The following is a 16,301-nucleotide window of genomic DNA, read 5'->3' as shown; positions in this document are numbered from 1 at the left end:
ATATTAAAATATATTGTGGCGTCATCTTATAGAAACTTTGGAAACTATTTTGACAACAAACTTGGCCGTTTTCACACCGATGCCGCCATTAAATCTAAACCACGCGCCATCTGGCGAGTATAGAGAGAATTACTTTCACTACAAACTTAGCCGTTTTCCCACCGACGGCGCCACTAAAAAAAATAAATAAAACTATAGTAATAAGTGTCGCCCAACAACAAAGCTGTGCAGGAAAGGCTTAAATAATAGAAACGACACTTAAATAATTCATTGACAAGTTGCTGTTTGAAAAATTTGAATTTTCTCATTCGTAATTTTCTAACCAATCATGAGATTCCAAATATTGTTTTGGGTTGATGAATCTAGTAAAGTTGATGTTCATGGATAGAGGCAGCAGGCTTAGTTGTTCCCCTACTCACTACGTTTTCCCGCGGATTTTGTTACGATTCCGATCCGGTAGTAATGTGTTCTCGGTGTATTATTTCTTTAAAAGTACACTGAAGTGCATTAAATTAATATCTTTATGTAACACTTTAATTTTGGAATTTGTACGGGGTAAATGTTCATACGTTGACCCTAGTTTTCATGTCTTTCGCGTTTACCTAATAAAGTATTACTTAGGTTATAGTAATGTGCCATTGACAGATTGCTCTTTAATTTTGTTACTCGTGGAAATGCTATAAAATAAGGGGCATATTCGAGAGTATCGCGGTAAGATAAATACAAAATACAATTTTTTACATTTTCATTCTTCTATTGTTTACACAATGGAGTTGGAGGTTATCTTATATTTATCCGTTATAAGGACACCTGAGATGAAAATGATGGACATTAATGAGCAAGATGACTGCTACATCGATGGAGTTACTCCTACCAAAAAAAAGAAGATGAAACAAGGTAAGGAGATGAACAGTCGTAGACAAGACAATTTCTTTGATTGAGTTTTAAGACTCGACCATTCTTGTAATCCTTGATATATATTAGTTTGAAATATTTGAAATGTTTCAGCTCAACTGCCATTTCAAATGCAAAGTCCCAAACAGTCACAAAACAGTGTGCAAAGTAAAAAAAGAAAATTAACATCGCCATCTGTGAATTGCCCAAATCCAAAAGCAATAAAAATTTCAAAAATGAATAAGAATCATGATATTGTAAATAAATTAAAAGATGATGCTAATAATTCACTGGAGGAGAGCAACAAATCAAAGGAGGTGGTAGATGATATAGAAATAGTGGATGTGAAAGAGAATAAAATATCCAATAAAGTGGAAAGTACAAGCAAGAATAGGACTCCAAAACGATCCTCAACAGGACAAAAGAGATCAGAGACAATGGATAAAGTCAAGTCAAGTCCATTATCACAGTTCCTAAAAAAAACTGACAAAGATGAGGAGAATTTGAAAGGAAATCAACAGAATTTTATACAAAACCAAGAGGATGAATCTATTGTTAAGAGGAAAAAAGCTGAACATTTGGTTACAAATAGTTCTTCGAGTTGTCAGAACAATGAACAAAATACAGAACAAAGAACAAAAACCAGTAGCCCAAAACCTTACAAAAATCTTAAAGTGAAACTCCCTTCTGAATCTGATGTCACTATCTCTTTGGACAACAAAGGCAAAGAACAACAAATAAAATCAATTAATAATGTAAAAAAGAGTAAAAAAATTGGTAGTCCGAAAATTCTTGAGGCTCTTAAACTTGAAAAGGTGAAACATTCTGATTCCGATATGTCTTCAGATAATGAAGACAAAGACGAACAAACAAAATCAACCGAAAATACGAAAAAGAGTACAAAACCTAGTTTTCAAGAAAATAAGATTCTGAAACTGGAATTGACGAAACTTCCCTCTCCTCGTACCGATTCCGATATTGTCATCCTGTCTTCTGACAAAGAAGACAAAGAGGAACATACGAAATCAAAGGAAAATACAAAGCAAAGTATAGAAGTACGTAGTCCAACTATTCTCAAGACTCCTAAAGTTGACAAGGTGAAACAGAAGAGAGTAACACCGAAACAACAAGAAAAGAAATTACTGAGCGCTCAGAAGAAGGCAGAAAGAGAGCAACAAAAGCTGGTAAATTGCAACATTTTTATATAAGTAATAAATTTGTTTTTTTATATATATATAATGTTTTACTTGTCCAGGAAAAAGAAAAAAGACTGGAAGAGGAACGACAGAATCGACAGAAAGAAAAGGAAGAGAGACGCCGCGAGAAGGAGGAGAAAGAGAAAGCGGAGAAAGAGCAAAAATTGATGGAACGGAAAATGAAAGACCTGAAGAAACAAATGGAAATGGAGTACGGATATTTACGATCGTAGCGATTTAAGTGGCTTTTGCGAATTTTCATCGATTTCTGAGATAACATGAATTCGTTTACAGACAGAAGCAGAAAGAGAAGCAAGCGAAGGAGGAGGAGCGTAAAAAGCGAGAGGACGAGAAGAAGAAGAAGGAGGAAGAAAAAATGGAGGCTGAACGTAAGAAGCAGAAGGCAGCTTCGAATTTCACCAGTTTCTTTGTTGCTAAAAAACAGGAGAAATCCGTTGAAGAGGAAAGCGCTACCGAAGGCAAAAACTTTATGCCTTTCGAAGTAAAAGCGGACATGAAATTGGCTCCAGTCTGTAGAAGAACGTTAAGCGAGCAGGAGAAGCTGTCACTGGATGAACAATGCAACAAAGAAAATATACAAATGTCAGACTTGTATCTTAATGAGGTTAAAAATAAAAAAGTTATCCCGCGCAAATCACCGAAAACATGGCCGTTCGAAGCAAAGGATGACGAAGTAATTTTGTTAGGTAAACATCGCATTTTCTTCCGCAAACTTTTGGTTCCAAATACTGTATTATAATCGTATTTCATTTGTCTATAGACGATGAAAATGATGGCAACTCGAACATCGTGAAGCAAAACATCGTCATCGAGAAACAACGGACCAAATTACTTCAGTTCTCAGAAAACAGGCGTCCGCCATATTGGGGCACGTGGCGAAAGCGAAGCTGCAGTATTAACCCTCGAAAACCATTCTCGAGGGATACGGTGAGTACAGAAATAATTATAACAGAATAGATTTCTCGGAATGGTAGTATGTTGGTATGAGTACACCTGACAGCAAAGTTTGCCGCCTTTTATATGGTGTAATTGAAGAAGACAAGGCATTTCGACAACATTTATTGTTACTTCTTAATATTTATTCAATTTGGTGCGATAGCTCGAACCATTTTAAAGTTAGACTACAGCGGTAGTCGGACTTAATCCCTTTTATCGGTTTCTCTCAACGCTTCTTTATTTCGCTGTATCAAAGTGGACGTTGGTAATTCTCGATTAAGTACATCATGGAAACCACAGAGAAAATTCCTTCAACGTTTATTCGTCCGGTGGTGTCTGTCAAGCTTTACTTAAGGACAATTTATTAAATCTCCGTTGGCAAAATGTTCTTCCCGCCGCGCAGTCCTCTGCCACCGTGGAACAGTGGATACGCGTTTTTTCTGTGCACCTTGCGATGCTTGGCTAGGTGGTCGCTGCGCGCGAATCTCTTGGAACACATCTCGCAAGGATATGGTTTAACGCCTGAATGCGAACGCCTGTGCCTCGCCAACTCGTCGGACCGACTGAAGCGCCAACCGCAGCCGGACCATGTGCAGGCGAACGGTTTCTCCCCGGTGTGACGACGAAGATGGGCCTTCAAGTGAGATGCCTTCGCGTATACCTGAACAGAAGAGAAGAAGAGTGCGATTAACGTCTATAGGAAGGATAATTCGCCGTGCGGATTACTGGAGCGTTCATTTGTGGAGCAATTTGCCAAGTGAAATTCTATTCGAATGTTGAGTGGTTTGAAATGTACCTTCACGCATCCTTGGTAAGTGCAAGGGAAGCATCGGTCCTCCGCCGCATTGGCCAGACTGCGGTTAGTGTAGTCGTGTGTTGCTAGTGCTGCGGTAGCTGCTGATGAGATGAGGTTCTCCTCTAATTGATTGTTATTGTAGTCTGTAATAGACAGACGTTGGAAGTTAGAGGATGGGAATTACTTAAATGACAAGAGAAGATAAAGGATCGGAAAGTTAATTATGGTTTGCATTGACAGCGAACTGAAGCAGCCTTTCATCCTAAATCAATGTTTACGGATTCAGTGGTCCCTCTGTTGTTGATTCTCGAGCTCGATTTTAGTCTAAACGTTCTTCCCCCCGCCATATTTCAATAATGCTTCAAACTTACCTATTCCACTCGTTTCTAAAGTATCCTCGAGTGCTCTCAAATCGATCCCAAGCACCCATAATGGTTCCTCCCGTTGAAACGTTTGTTGAGGGTTTGGTAGAGGCAAGTGTAGAAAACCCTCGCAACCCGCTGTGCACAACGGTGTCCTCTCTGGTAGCCCAGAGTTCCAACTTTTATCTAGGCACCATTCCAACTCCGAGTCTAGTTCGCTTAGTTCGCTCAGACACCCTGCATATAACAATAATCAAGAAGTGATTTCAATAGATATTTGAATAGTCTTTAACATGCCAATTGAACCTTCTTCTAGACTATGCAGCGAGCTAAGAAACATTGAGAACCTCCGAATTAAATTACGACGTACCTGAGGACGTGGAGGTGTTGGACCACTCGTTCCATGGTGTCTTCGTAGGGCAAGTCAGGTCCGTGTAACACTCGATAGAGTTGGTGACGTTGGTCACGTGTCTGTCGATAGTCTCTGAGTCGTCGCTGCACGGCGTCGTTCTGCAAGACGACGCCTCGAAGTCGCTGGGCAAGCATGTGACGGAGTTGGAGGAGAATAGTTGCCTCTCGATACCTGTGTCGGTGGTCAGGCCCAACGCGGAGAACAATAACTCGTCCGTCATCTGAATCGAAAAAAAAGTAAATGTTTGAACGACGGAATGACGCTCGAGACTGTTTATTGTTGCGGGAGCACCGCGACGCTTGGCCTGGATTAATCGCACGGTTGCCCGGCGATATCGACAATAAGTCATGCAATGCGAACGGTCTATATCTGTCGATTAAAATTCAATTCTATTTCGAGATATCGGAGTCCAAAGAAAGAGGGAAATGTATGGAATGGCCGAGATGAACGATCTCCTTTTCGTTTATTTCTGTCGCGATAGCTGTTCGAACGTTTATGGTGGATTGCGCTGGTCAGATACGATAGATACCAACGGTAATAGTCGCTATTGCAGGATGTAACAATCTCTGCTAACGTCGTTTCAGTACGAACATGCCAACGACTCAGAAAATTTCGTCAAGTCAAAGTCAAGTTTGCGATCAAGTTCTCTAGCGAGACAAGTATTGCCATTTCTCACGTATCACGTGGATATTCAATTTGGATCATATTAATTTGGCACAATGACTTAAGGTTCCTCGATGCGAGTCGCGTCTAGTAATGTCTGGACGTCAAACTGTTCCGTCAGCGACGCAGTTTCATCAGTCGGATGGAACACTGATATTGTGTATCAGTGGCGAAACATTGCTGTCCAGATACTATTGGACGCTGCTTCCACCCGGAAGCCTCGGGACGTATTAATACTGATTGCGTCTGAACGCATCGAGCCTTCAATTATGACATACAATCTCGCTGTTATTTGTAGAAATCAATTCTATGCGAATATTTTGTTTATAACAAAATCTAATTTTGTTAATCTTAGAGCAGACGCTTGACGCAATTTCATTTAATTTAATTAATTTCTTTAATTATGCAATGGACGATGTGTAATGTTTGGAAAGTCTACGTATCACGAAGACAACGTCGTTTTGTACTCACGTCGAACATCGCAGCTTCTTCTATCATTTTACCCTCGATTCGGAACTTGAAATCGTTTCTTCGCTAAATCAACGCTGCAGTTTAGTTCTTTGTATCTGTTTCTATTAATTCCTCGCATACAGTTGTTTTACCATCAATCACTGTCTCGATTTTCTTTGCGCATTATCACTTCCGATTTCCACTGTTACAAGGTTCCCGACGTTACGCGACGAACAAGTTGCAAATCAACTCGCGCCTCTTTTTCCTCAATCAACTCTACTCTCGAAATAGTCTTTTATATCTGTTTCATAAGATCAATCAGTCGGTGGCTAACAAACTTCTCTTCTGTTTGCTTGTAGAGATTTTCACGCTATTTGTTTCTCGCCGTTTATCGGATCACAAACGTTCTTCGATATGGGATGAAAACAATCCTCTGATGGGACTGTTATTCGAATAACTCGATCTCAATTTCTATCGATCTTGAAATATAGCCTACAAGGTTTGGGTTTAATGATGATTGGTACGGTAGCGTTCGTTTGCCGAAAGAGGTCTGAGTCAAAGTCTTCTTGTACTGTAACGACGCTTGACTTCCTGTTTGGATATGCAATAGTCCCAGGAAGATCACATCACAGTGTCGAATACAAGAGCGGTCACTTTGAGAATGATCGCTCGAATAGTGTCCACTCGCTGTGGAGGATAAGGCAAGCAGCTAACTCGTTAAATACTGATCAGTGTCTGCAAAGTATCGGCTATTTATCACTAAAAATCTTCTTGAACCCAACACCAAGCTTCTGTTCTCTTCGCTCCATAAATATATATATTGTGGTATCTGATAGCGATAGTGTCCACTTCTAAACCAGGACCTATCAGCTTCGCAGGTCCAACAAACGACTATGATCACTCTGAACCGATAAACAAGGATCTAATAATCTAGAGTTGATTCTAATAATTTACTCCTCCGAAGACGATCAAGACGAACACCGTCCACTCCTGAGGAGGACCTATCGATTGTCCGTGAGCCAAAGGCTTGTTCCAGCGTGCAAGGAGTCGCGCTGACGGTTGCACCCTCTTGGACCGGTAGTTTCGCGGCCGAGTGACGCGTGTAGACTGCGTTCGTGGATCCAGAAGACGCGGACGAGTCGTATGACAGGGCACACGGTTCGAGAGATAATCGGAGGCTGTGCCACCCGGCGCCGTCACCGTGGCTCTCCCCAGGGATCGAGGCAGCCGATCCCAGAACACCGTCAGACGCGCCAGCGAATCGGCTTCCTGGCTAATTGGTCGGTTAAACTCGCTTATTTACGATACCACCTACTACCCCGTCCGATAATCGGCGCCTCTCTCGCGAGATTTCTGCGAGACAGACCCGCGGGAGAGGTTTCCCGACGAGGACGAGCGATCCTCGCTGATGACCGAACGATTGCCCGAGCGTGGACCGCACGTGGCCTCTCGACGCTTATCTGGACGACGGCGACGATGTTGATTCGTTTTTTTCCACCGTCACTCTGCACGCTTTGCAAGAAATTCGCACACCATGGTCCCAAAGGCCTGCGCTATTTTTTTCCACTTTTTATTGGGGGACTCGCTTCGCTCGCGTTCGTCAAATATTTTTACCCACTTGCTGAGGCGTTGCTAAATTTCCATACAAGGTCCTCTAGTCGTCGTTGAAGCGCGGAATAATTATTTAGGACCATCTTTCTTGATTATACAGGTTGTTTGCGTCATGTATATCTCCGTTTCGTACACTTCCAAACGAATGTATCAATGAAACGTCTATATAATGCAGTGGCTTTGACCTAGAGCGACAAGAAGAACATAGCGGCGATAAAGTGGCCGAAGTCACTGCCACTAGGCTCTTGAATCGCTTGTAATACGTTTATCCGTATCGAGGGAGGCTGACCTTAGATACAATTATATATATTTTGCATTGATTCAAGAGTCAAGAGCACGCTGCAACGCGAGAGGTGCAGCGTAACGTCCTGCGTAATAACCTTTCGTTACGATGCTCGCTCCTTTCGGTCGTGTTCGGTCATGTACGTGTACGTTTGTTTACGCGCTTTCGCGACGAAATACTCGTTTACAGATGAGTGGAAAAGTAGACTGACAATTATTATCAAAGTTCGTGTAGTTTTAAGACCTTTAATACAGAGGAAAGGTGAGATGAATTAAAGTGGTGGAGGATATCAAAATGTGATTTTTTACAAAGGGAGGGTAGGGAATTTATTAAAATAATAGTTTTGTTCTTGAATGGACATTTTCTAAATCATCAATTCTCTGCTATAAAAAGTTAAGGGATGCTCTGCGTAGACGGTGCTAATGGTTATCACGCGTTATGAAAAACAGACCACCGTACGTCGACATCGATCTATCGTTTGTCTGTTATCTGTTCGATTGTCCGCGAGAGGGTTGCGTATCTTTTAACGTAAACGCTTCGAGATCCGTTACACTCGCTCACGACGAACGCGATTCGAGAAAATCAAGCTGGACGCGCCAGGGAATTCCTATATTATTCAAATAAAACCTTAAAATAAAATAAAACATGAATGAACAAGAAACGCGTATCGTCGATTTTACATTCTCCGCCATTTTGTTTTTTCTAAATAACTTTGACCGACGATGGTAACATGCATTCCACGAAATTTATACGCTCGCAGATAGCAACCACGATTATCTAATGACGCGTTTGGACAACTCTCGTCGTCGTAGAACGATTAAACCGTGCCCCGGTCGTTTAATCGTGGTGTCTAAAATTTACTTGACCGTTCGCGAAGATTGACCCTATCTACCCTCCAGGGATATTTATTAATTGCACTCGGTTGCGTCACCTCGCTTCGATAAAAGAGTTTCGCGATTTAATGTGCTCGTTTGCAATCGTTGCGAGTTCCAATAACCAGTATCGGTTTCTTCGATACCGAGATATCGCGAAATACCCGCAATATACCTTGCTTTTTTAAAAATGTAATTTTGCATAAACGATTCTCTCCATTTCTCACGTCCCAGGCGATAAGGCGTAATTCATAATTTAGAATGTCCTCCCTTGAAGGATTAAAATCGACGTTGTATTACCTACGTACCTTAAATAAACGAATAAGCTTCGGTTAAACGGTGGCAGAGCAATGGACGAGCAATAAAATCCGCGAGAGGGCCGAATATTGTGAAATAAATCAATTCTCGACCGGAGGGATTTTAATCTCCGGTGTGCACCACGAGGAGCACCGGCCATAATCTTAATGGGGCATAAAACAGCCATTACAGATGGCCCGGCGGGTGACAACACGCTGTAAATAATGTACGTCACTTCGCCAGGCACCGATTTAACGTCACGCATCGCGTTAGCCTGATAACTGCATTTGGGTGCATCTTGCCAGACGTCGCACGCTTTTCCACGCCGCGGTGGAAACGTTAGATCAGCCACCCTACTCGTGATTAATGTGAAATTCACTCTTTCATCGTTTGCAGTCGTCTGGCTTAAGGAGTTAGGGATGCTTGCGGGCTCGAAAAAAGGCACTCCTTCACGAATTTTGTTCTATCCTCACTTGATACATTTCGTAATCAGTGTTTCTCTATTCGAGAGATGATGCATGCTTGAAGATATAACGCAAACATTTTCATCAAAAAATATCTTTTTATCAACGTGGTAATTGTCATTTATTAATTGGGGGTAAATAAAGGGCACCTACCTCTTCGTCGCTGCCGAAAGCTGCCCAACTGGTATCCGGTTCCCTTTTCTCCGTCCGGTTTTCCGCGTTACGTCTTCAACGACGCAGGGGCGCCGATCATTCGCGGTTTCTCTCTTCAATAATAAATTAATGTCCCGGGAATCTCTTGTAATTGATGCTTGCGCGGGGATGAAATCGACGTTGATTTATCGAACAAAGAATCGCACCGTGGTGCGCCACAAAAGAGAAGAAACCCGACGATTTATCGACTTTTCGACCACGGATACGTTCGATCGAGAAGACGTTGCTGGTTTTGTCGTTGGCGATATCAATCGAGGCTAATCGCGTTCACGAAATTTCTACCGTATTCTGTCTTCGTCCCGCGTAGAACTTTCGCTCACTTATCGTCGTATAATGTAGAATTTAGACGCGATATCGCTTTAAATAGATCAGTAAAAATAGCTACAAATATAAGCTACCAAGTTGCATTTAACGAGTAACGCTGCGCGCTCGTCGCTTCCTTAATCTTTGAACGATCCAGAAAAAGAGAAAAATGGAGAAGCTTTTGTTCCTTGGACAGTCGAGACGTAGATTAAAGTTTGAGTCTATTTAGCTTCTCGATCTTTGACGTATATTAGAGAGTAAAAAATGTATTATTTCTTCCAAAAGGAAACTTTTCCTAAGCGACACGGTGACTTCCTCTCGATGTTAACGCTGTTAGTTTCCATACTCGTCCATCTTCTTGGCTTTTGCATGAACCACTTGTTCCTCCGGATCAGGACCAAGAATGCGGATCGAGTGGGTCTCTGGTAAATAGAAGATTGCTTTCACCTTGTAGATTGACTCGATTACCGTCGTGTCTCGACTGGATGTATTACTCGTCGTCTGGATCGTTTAAAGTGCTCAGAATGTCACACATTTCACCGCTGCGCCAAAGGTCGCCAGCTTTCTATCCCTTAATGCCTTCTTGCGTTTTCCTCGAATTCGATACCCTTCGAACGATTTGGTTGTCGATGGTGAAAATACGCCGTGAGGTGGAATAATCGATTTCACACGGGGTAGAATTTATCTACATTTTGAGAGAGAAGAACCGCCGCGTATTCCCGGCTCCAATTGCTCCGTGACTAACAATAAGAGGAAAGAATCAGAGAAACAAGCGTGGACCGGCACGCGCACTCGCGCTGGTCGACACGAAGCCGCGATTATCGCTCGTCAAGGAAGTCGCATTGATACCGACGTCCTGCTTAATCATAGCAGACTCCAGTGAAATCCAGTGGCCGTGATCGTAACTAAAATAAACGGCATGGAAAACTGACGATAACGAGCCGAGAAACGACCGCGCCTTGCACGATGCGTCGTGACGCTCCTATCAAACCACGACGCCTGTCTAAAGGAGGCCTAGGTGATCCAAAAAGAATGTTACAATGATTTATTTTTGATACAATGATTGCTGTTTTCTCGCTATATCTGCTTCATTTGATAATCATTTTGTAAATCCACAAGGGCAAAGAAAAGAAGGGGAAACTTTGAACCACAATGGTCCTTCGGTTTTATTAAAGGGAACTTCCACGTTCTTGTTTCAGAAATGGTTCAACTACGAGGTAGATTCGGACGAGGAGTGGGAGGAAGAGGAGCCAGGCGAGTCTCTGCATGGTTCCGACGAAGAACGGGACGAAGAAAATCCAGATGATAACGAGTATGACGTGGACAATGAATTCATGGTACCTCACGGGTGAGTAGAGAGAGAGAGAGAGAGAGAGAGTTTCATTTTATTGTAACGTTTTTATAAATCATCTGTCTTTAATTGGTTTTTCTTGTGCAATGTTTCAGGTACCTATCCGATGAGGAATTAAGGGCTGACGAAGAAGAGAAGGTGGACATGGTAAGTGTTTCTATACACATTCTATACTAAAGATTATAAAATGAATCTGATTTTCGAACTTTGTTTTGGTTTGTTTGCAGTCGCCTGAAACGCAAAAATATAAATTAAAGGTATTGGGGGAACAATTTGAGACCGAGAGAAACACGAAGACGTCGAAATTAAAACCAAAAATAATTGGCTGCGTGTGGAGGGGCCCTGAAAATACGTTCTTAGGAAACGGTGAGTATTATGAAATTTTCATTAACAGGCAAAGAAATCAATCGATCAAAACAGTTGGAAATATGTTGCGATATTCTTCTTGGGCGCGCCTAGCAATAGGCAACCCGTCGCACGCGCGCGTCGGTACCTTACGATGGCGCGATTCGCGTCGTATACTCGAGAAAATTGTCTTCTGCTTTCAGTACCGCAAAGAACCATGGACTTTCTGTCAGCCCACGAGGCCTGGGCGCGTCAGGTACCGGTGACGTTGCCAACATCCACCGAAAACGAAGCTGCGGAGAATGGTTTGTCCACACAGCAACAAGCGGCGTCCTCGTCGAAGAAGACGAAAATACCAGAAGAGGCTCTGCCGGAGCTGATCCGACTGATACACGGCAACACTCACGGTAGCAAGTTCCTCGCTAGGGAATTCGTATCTTATTGGAGCACGCAGAACGAGGAGAACAAAATGTCAAAGTACGGTGTGTACCGAAAAATCCGAAAAATCGGCAAGTGGATGTTGTGCCCAGAAGAAGGCCCGATGCATAAGAAGTTTTGCTGGTACGTGCCTGAAGATATACAAAACGAGTACCTCGGTGAGAAGCTTTCACTGCCCAATCGCTGGTCGTACACCTTGGCTCCTACGAGGAAAAGCGACGTCATCGAGGTTGTTGAGAAGACGGAGAAGGAAGAGAAGAAGAACGTGCCACTTATCACACAGTTCACGAAAAAGATCACTCAGGAGGAGATGAAGAAACAATTAACCGTTAAACCTGATCGCACTACTCCTACGAACAGGATTAGTCAGGGTAAAACTCCAAAGAGGGCGACTCTGATCTCTGTCGGGAGAGGGGAGCAGTTTTCCAAGTCGTCGAAGAAGAGCTTGTTGAAAAACTTTATCAACAGCGAGAAATCTGTGAACAAGGACTCGCAGACGGGTGAAGATGATGCATCGGATGGTGACTGCATCGTAATTGAAGACGGTTCTGAAAACGTACAGGCTGAGGATCAGGGGGTATCCGAGAGAGACGAGTCTGATGTTAAGATGGAAAGCAAAGGTCGTTTAGGCACGGTTCCAACGGAGAACGGCAGTGACAAGAAGGAGCAATCGTCAACGATTAAAGGCAATGACGGAACGTTGAAAAATAATACAGACCCAGAAGATGTAGTTACTGCCATGGATGCCGATGATCCCATAGAGGAAAATTGAGTTTCATGAGTTGAGGCAAGGATATAAAAAAAATTGAAGAAAATGTTGAAAAAAATAAATAAAAAATAAATAGATAATGTGATAAATAAGTAGCGATAAGAGACGATACAAATATGATGCCTTTAGTGAAGTAATATAATCGATGATATTTATACGTTTATTTAAATACATCGATGTGAATTTGTACAAACTTCTGAACTATGTAGTTTATTTTTATAAAACTCGTCTGTATTCGTTAATATGAGGATAGATTATACAACTATTATTATTAAGAAATGAATATACTCTAGCCTTAAAAGTTGTTATAGAAGCTTGTAGTATTAGTTGCAGTTAAAAACGATTTTATTATCGTATCGTATAGAAAAAAATAATATTTTTAATACGTGTCACGTGTACTCTGTTCCTGGAGTTTGTATCGTTTATAAAATTATACAAATACACATGATATTTATTAGAGTTAAGAAGTTGTTTACGTTGCATTTGACTTCATTTTACATTGCTTCGAGTAACTGAGGGACCGAAGTGAATACCACAGCAAAAGTGATTACAGTGTATTTAATATAGTAATACTTTTATTCAAAATTTAACTCGTATCGTACATTGATTGCCTTACTGAACGACGAGTGATAAGTCAGCTGAGAAATTTGGATTGTTGAATGTATAAAATTGTTGAAGTGAATTCACAAGAGCTTTATGACATAATCACGTTCTGTTAACAATTATACTTTTATAAGAAAAATTAACGAATAAATCGAAAAATATTCACACCGAAAACTTATTTATTAGCGTGTAATATTTTTGAAAAAAGTATTTCCATCTCCCTTCCCTGAATACATACTTACAGTATGAGTTTTCGTTTTTTTACTGTTAAGAAACGAAAATGTTCGTCTTGTCCACTCCTCAATCATAGTCAAGGATGCTTGGTCTGTCGAGTAAAGTCAGAATACGGTTTCCTCGAATTTTTCAGAACTTCCCAGAGACCAAAAGGTGAACAATCAGTTCCCGTAATGCCAGATTCCACCACCAAAAAGTTTCCCCGGCCGCCATAACATTTGAGCGTTTGGCTAATGCATTTGGCTGCGGGGAACGTGGAATTGCATTCCGTCGAACCGTGCCCTGGAGTTAAATACAACGGTTTTAGCGAAACTTTTGCTCAGCATCTGATTATTAGCTGGTAGCCATTTGTCTTATTGGATCGTTACGTTGCGTCGATAGGTCTGAATAAAAATGAAGGTAATACTCGTCAGTGCAGAAGTAGAAGCATAGTGCATCAAATAAAAGTAAATTGGAAGTCTAAGACAAAGTGTCTTTGTGTGAGAATGCCTTTTTAAAGAAATCAGTAATGAAAATTCCTAGGATACGCGATGGAACAAGTATTCAAGCTTGGTCTGGCCAACGTGTTTGTCCATTACTCACTTTTTCTACTTGGGTTAGTGTTCGTACCCATTGATGATAGTCTTGCGTTAGCTGTTTTAATTTTTTTTTAATAGCTCGTCACAAGTCCGAAGATTTAAAAACCATGCAGATTACTGCGAGTCTCGTTGAGAATTATTATTAATTCGTGATACAAGATGTAGAAGACATTCCCTGCACAGTTACGCCACTAAGAAGTCTTACAGTTACCTGCAACTGTTGATCGTTCATCCACAAACAGACGGGAAGCACTGTGGAAGACGAGTACGAAGAAAAAAATGCAACGAAATTCGCTGACAACTCCCGTGGCAGCGAGTGCCGACTGTTTCCTGAGCTTCCAACCTCTACAGTAAAAAGAAAAAGAAATATACGTCCAGCAGGAAGTTTTACAGCGGGTAGCTCTGAACGTAGCTGCAGGGTGTACTCGGACGGCATATGGCCGGAATAAGGAAAGGCCTCTCCGTCCAGATTACGCCAATTATCGAATCACGTTACGGGATCTGGCGCCACGCGGCTCGAAAACGCAGAAATTAAGCTTCAACCCCCGAGGATGCGACTCGACCTCGCTTGGAACGAATTCACGCGAAAAACAGTTCGGAATAACGTTCGCGTGGTCGTTCTGGATGAAACTGGACGCGTCTGGACCAGGTATGAACTTTCGTTGAATCGATTTGGCTCCGTCTAAAATGAATTTGGATCGAGATGGTTATTTTTTTATTTGCAACTGGGGATGGTGACTTTGAAACTGATTAGAAGACGTTCGCTTCAAAGAAAGGGACGTTTTTACGTATGAATATAAATATTACGTAGAATTTTTAAATAAAGGCTTTCGCGAGTATTATTCATGGCTTCCGGATGGTTGCAGCGTTTGGTTTCAGCTGGTTGCGTATAATTGTTACGAAGCATCGACGATTTGTTACTTTCATGAAAAACTTGGATATTCCTACTTTCACGAGTAATTTCCACCGAATTAATTATGAGCAAATTCCGAGGTGAAATACTCTACAAATACTCATCATTCCGGAGGTAGTTCCGATTCCTCGAAAGCTGGCTGCGGCGCGAAGACGTCCGTCGAAATGTCGCCGCGAGCAGCAGCCAATCAGGAGTACGCAGCTCGCGGACCCGGCTCGGACCTCCCGAGGTCGTGTCTCTGGATATTAATGAGAGGATAGAGGAGGCGGCCGTCTCACACCACCACCGAGGTCTCGGCTGCCAGACTCACAGGGATCCTCACCGATGGAGAGAGGTTACGGCGGCCCTCCCGCCTCCGCCATCCCCTGTCGGGACGAGGGACGAGGAGGAACGTGGCAAAGAGGAGCAGGGAGGGAGGACCAGGGAGGGTCCTCCACCCTGGGACCAGGAGGAGAGGGAGGACGTCGTCGGGTCACGAGAAGCCGACGGAGGAAGGACAGAGAGACGGAACCCAGGCGGTGGCGACGGCGTGGAACGGCCGCGGGGAAAGAGAGAAACGGATGGATCTCCTGGACCGTTTCGAGGGGCAGGGGCAGGCAAGAGGCAGAGGACGAGAGAGGACCAGGAGGAAACGGAGGTCGAGAGACTGGGGAGGTGGAAGAGGAGCAACGGACAGAGTGAGAGAGAGAGAGAGAGAGAGTAAAGGCTGAGAGAGATCTGGAGCCCACGTAGGAGACGTTCAATACTGTAGCAACGACGCCGAGCCAACGCCATTGGCTACCATTTTCTCTCTATACCTTCTAGGCATACACCTTGTACTCTATTCCGGTCTACTCCACTTTATTCCTGCTTCTCCCCGTTCCAGGTCCTTCACTCTTTACCGCTTCCCCTCTTGGCTTGTCGAGGAGCCATCGAGATCGCGGACCGGGAGCACCTACGGACAAACGGAAGGGCTCGCGTTGCCAACCGACCGCTGTTACGTTACTTTTCATCCTGATATTTACAGAAAACTGTACCTTTCTTTAAGTCGCACGAGCTTTTACTTATTAACAACACACAAAATCCACACACGCCCCTAATCATCAAAATCACCTGTCCCCCATTCCAATCTGTCTCGCAACCTTTCGCCATCCATTCAAATCCTTCGAGACCTCTCAATTGCACCCAACCTCTCCTCGAAAGAATCGGCTCCTGGAATCCAAATAACACCGAGAAATCTCAGCATGATGGTGCACGATAGCGTTTCATAGCTACTCTGCGATCTCCACGTCCGCGAATCATCCTTATGATTACGGAA

The 16,301-nt window shown here is 42.8% G+C and overlaps 2 protein-coding genes across 4 annotated transcripts; one reads left to right on the top strand and one right to left on the bottom strand.

Moving 5' to 3' along the window:
• The first annotated feature begins 282 nt into the window (after positions 1–282).
• Positions 283–13,451, top strand: LOC128875950 (chromatin assembly factor 1 subunit A-B-like). Of its 2 annotated transcripts, XM_054122001.1 has the most exons (11): positions 283–555; positions 622–711; positions 806–897; positions 1,009–2,078; positions 2,150–2,301; positions 2,385–2,797; positions 2,872–3,038; positions 10,973–11,121; positions 11,220–11,271; positions 11,352–11,490; positions 11,673–13,451. In XM_054122001.1, exons 3-11 carry the CDS (start codon positions 816–818, stop codon positions 12,677–12,679), a joined length of 3,231 nt encoding a protein of 1,076 aa, XP_053977976.1. In that variant the 5' UTR covers positions 283–555; positions 622–711; positions 806–815; the 3' UTR covers positions 12,680–13,451. The 2 variants fall into 2 exon arrangements, with proteins under 2 accessions (XP_053977976.1, XP_053977975.1); XM_054122000.1 differs by having other exon boundaries at positions 284–711.
• Positions 3,159–10,556, bottom strand: LOC128875960 (Wilms tumor protein homolog). Of its 2 annotated transcripts, none has more exons than XM_054122012.1 (5): positions 5,752–6,851; positions 4,576–4,837; positions 4,215–4,442; positions 3,844–3,986; positions 3,159–3,708 (listed from the first exon to the last, which is right to left on the bottom strand). In XM_054122012.1, exons 1-5 carry the CDS (start codon positions 5,776–5,778, stop codon positions 3,412–3,414), a joined length of 957 nt encoding a protein of 318 aa, XP_053977987.1. In that variant the 5' UTR covers positions 5,779–6,851; the 3' UTR covers positions 3,159–3,411. The 2 variants fall into 2 exon arrangements, with proteins under 2 accessions (XP_053977987.1, XP_053977988.1); XM_054122013.1 differs by lacking the exon at positions 5,752–6,851 and adding an exon at positions 9,411–10,556 and having other exon boundaries at positions 3,160–3,708.
• Positions 13,452–16,301: the final 2,850 nt, after the last annotated feature.

Source organism: Hylaeus volcanicus, chromosome 4 (assembly GCF_026283585.1).
Source record: "Hylaeus volcanicus isolate JK05 chromosome 4, UHH_iyHylVolc1.0_haploid, whole genome shotgun sequence".
Taxonomy (NCBI): domain Eukaryota; kingdom Metazoa; phylum Arthropoda; class Insecta; order Hymenoptera; family Colletidae; genus Hylaeus; species Hylaeus volcanicus.
Note: the sequence above shows the minus strand (reverse complement) of the source record. Positions and strands in the feature narration are given on the sequence as shown.

What these genes read in the sequence shown, in the direction of transcription:
- LOC128875950 (XM_054122001.1), top strand. Translation starts at nt 816, where the DNA reads ATGAAAATGATGGACATTAATGAGCAAGATGACTGCTACATCGATGGA. An exon ending in AAAGAGAGCAACAAAAGCTG is followed by an intron (nt 2,079 to 2,149) that starts GTAAATTGCAAC and finishes TTACTTGTCCAG; the next exon opens with GAAAAAGAAAAAAGACTGGA. An exon ending in GAATTCATGGTACCTCACGG is followed by an intron (nt 11,122 to 11,219) that starts GTGAGTAGAGAG and finishes GCAATGTTTCAG; the next exon opens with GTACCTATCCGATGAGGAAT.
- LOC128875960 (XM_054122012.1), bottom strand. Translation starts at nt 5,778, where the DNA reads ATGATAGAAGAAGCTGCGATGTTCGAC. An exon ending in TTTAGAAACGAGTGGAATAG is followed by an intron (nt 3,987 to 4,214) that starts GTAAGTTTGAAG and finishes TGTCTATTACAG; the next exon opens with ACTACAATAACAATCAATTA. An exon ending in CTTACCAAGGATGCGTGAAG is followed by an intron (nt 3,709 to 3,843) that starts GTACATTTCAAA and finishes TCTTCTGTTCAG; the next exon opens with GTATACGCGAAGGCATCTCA.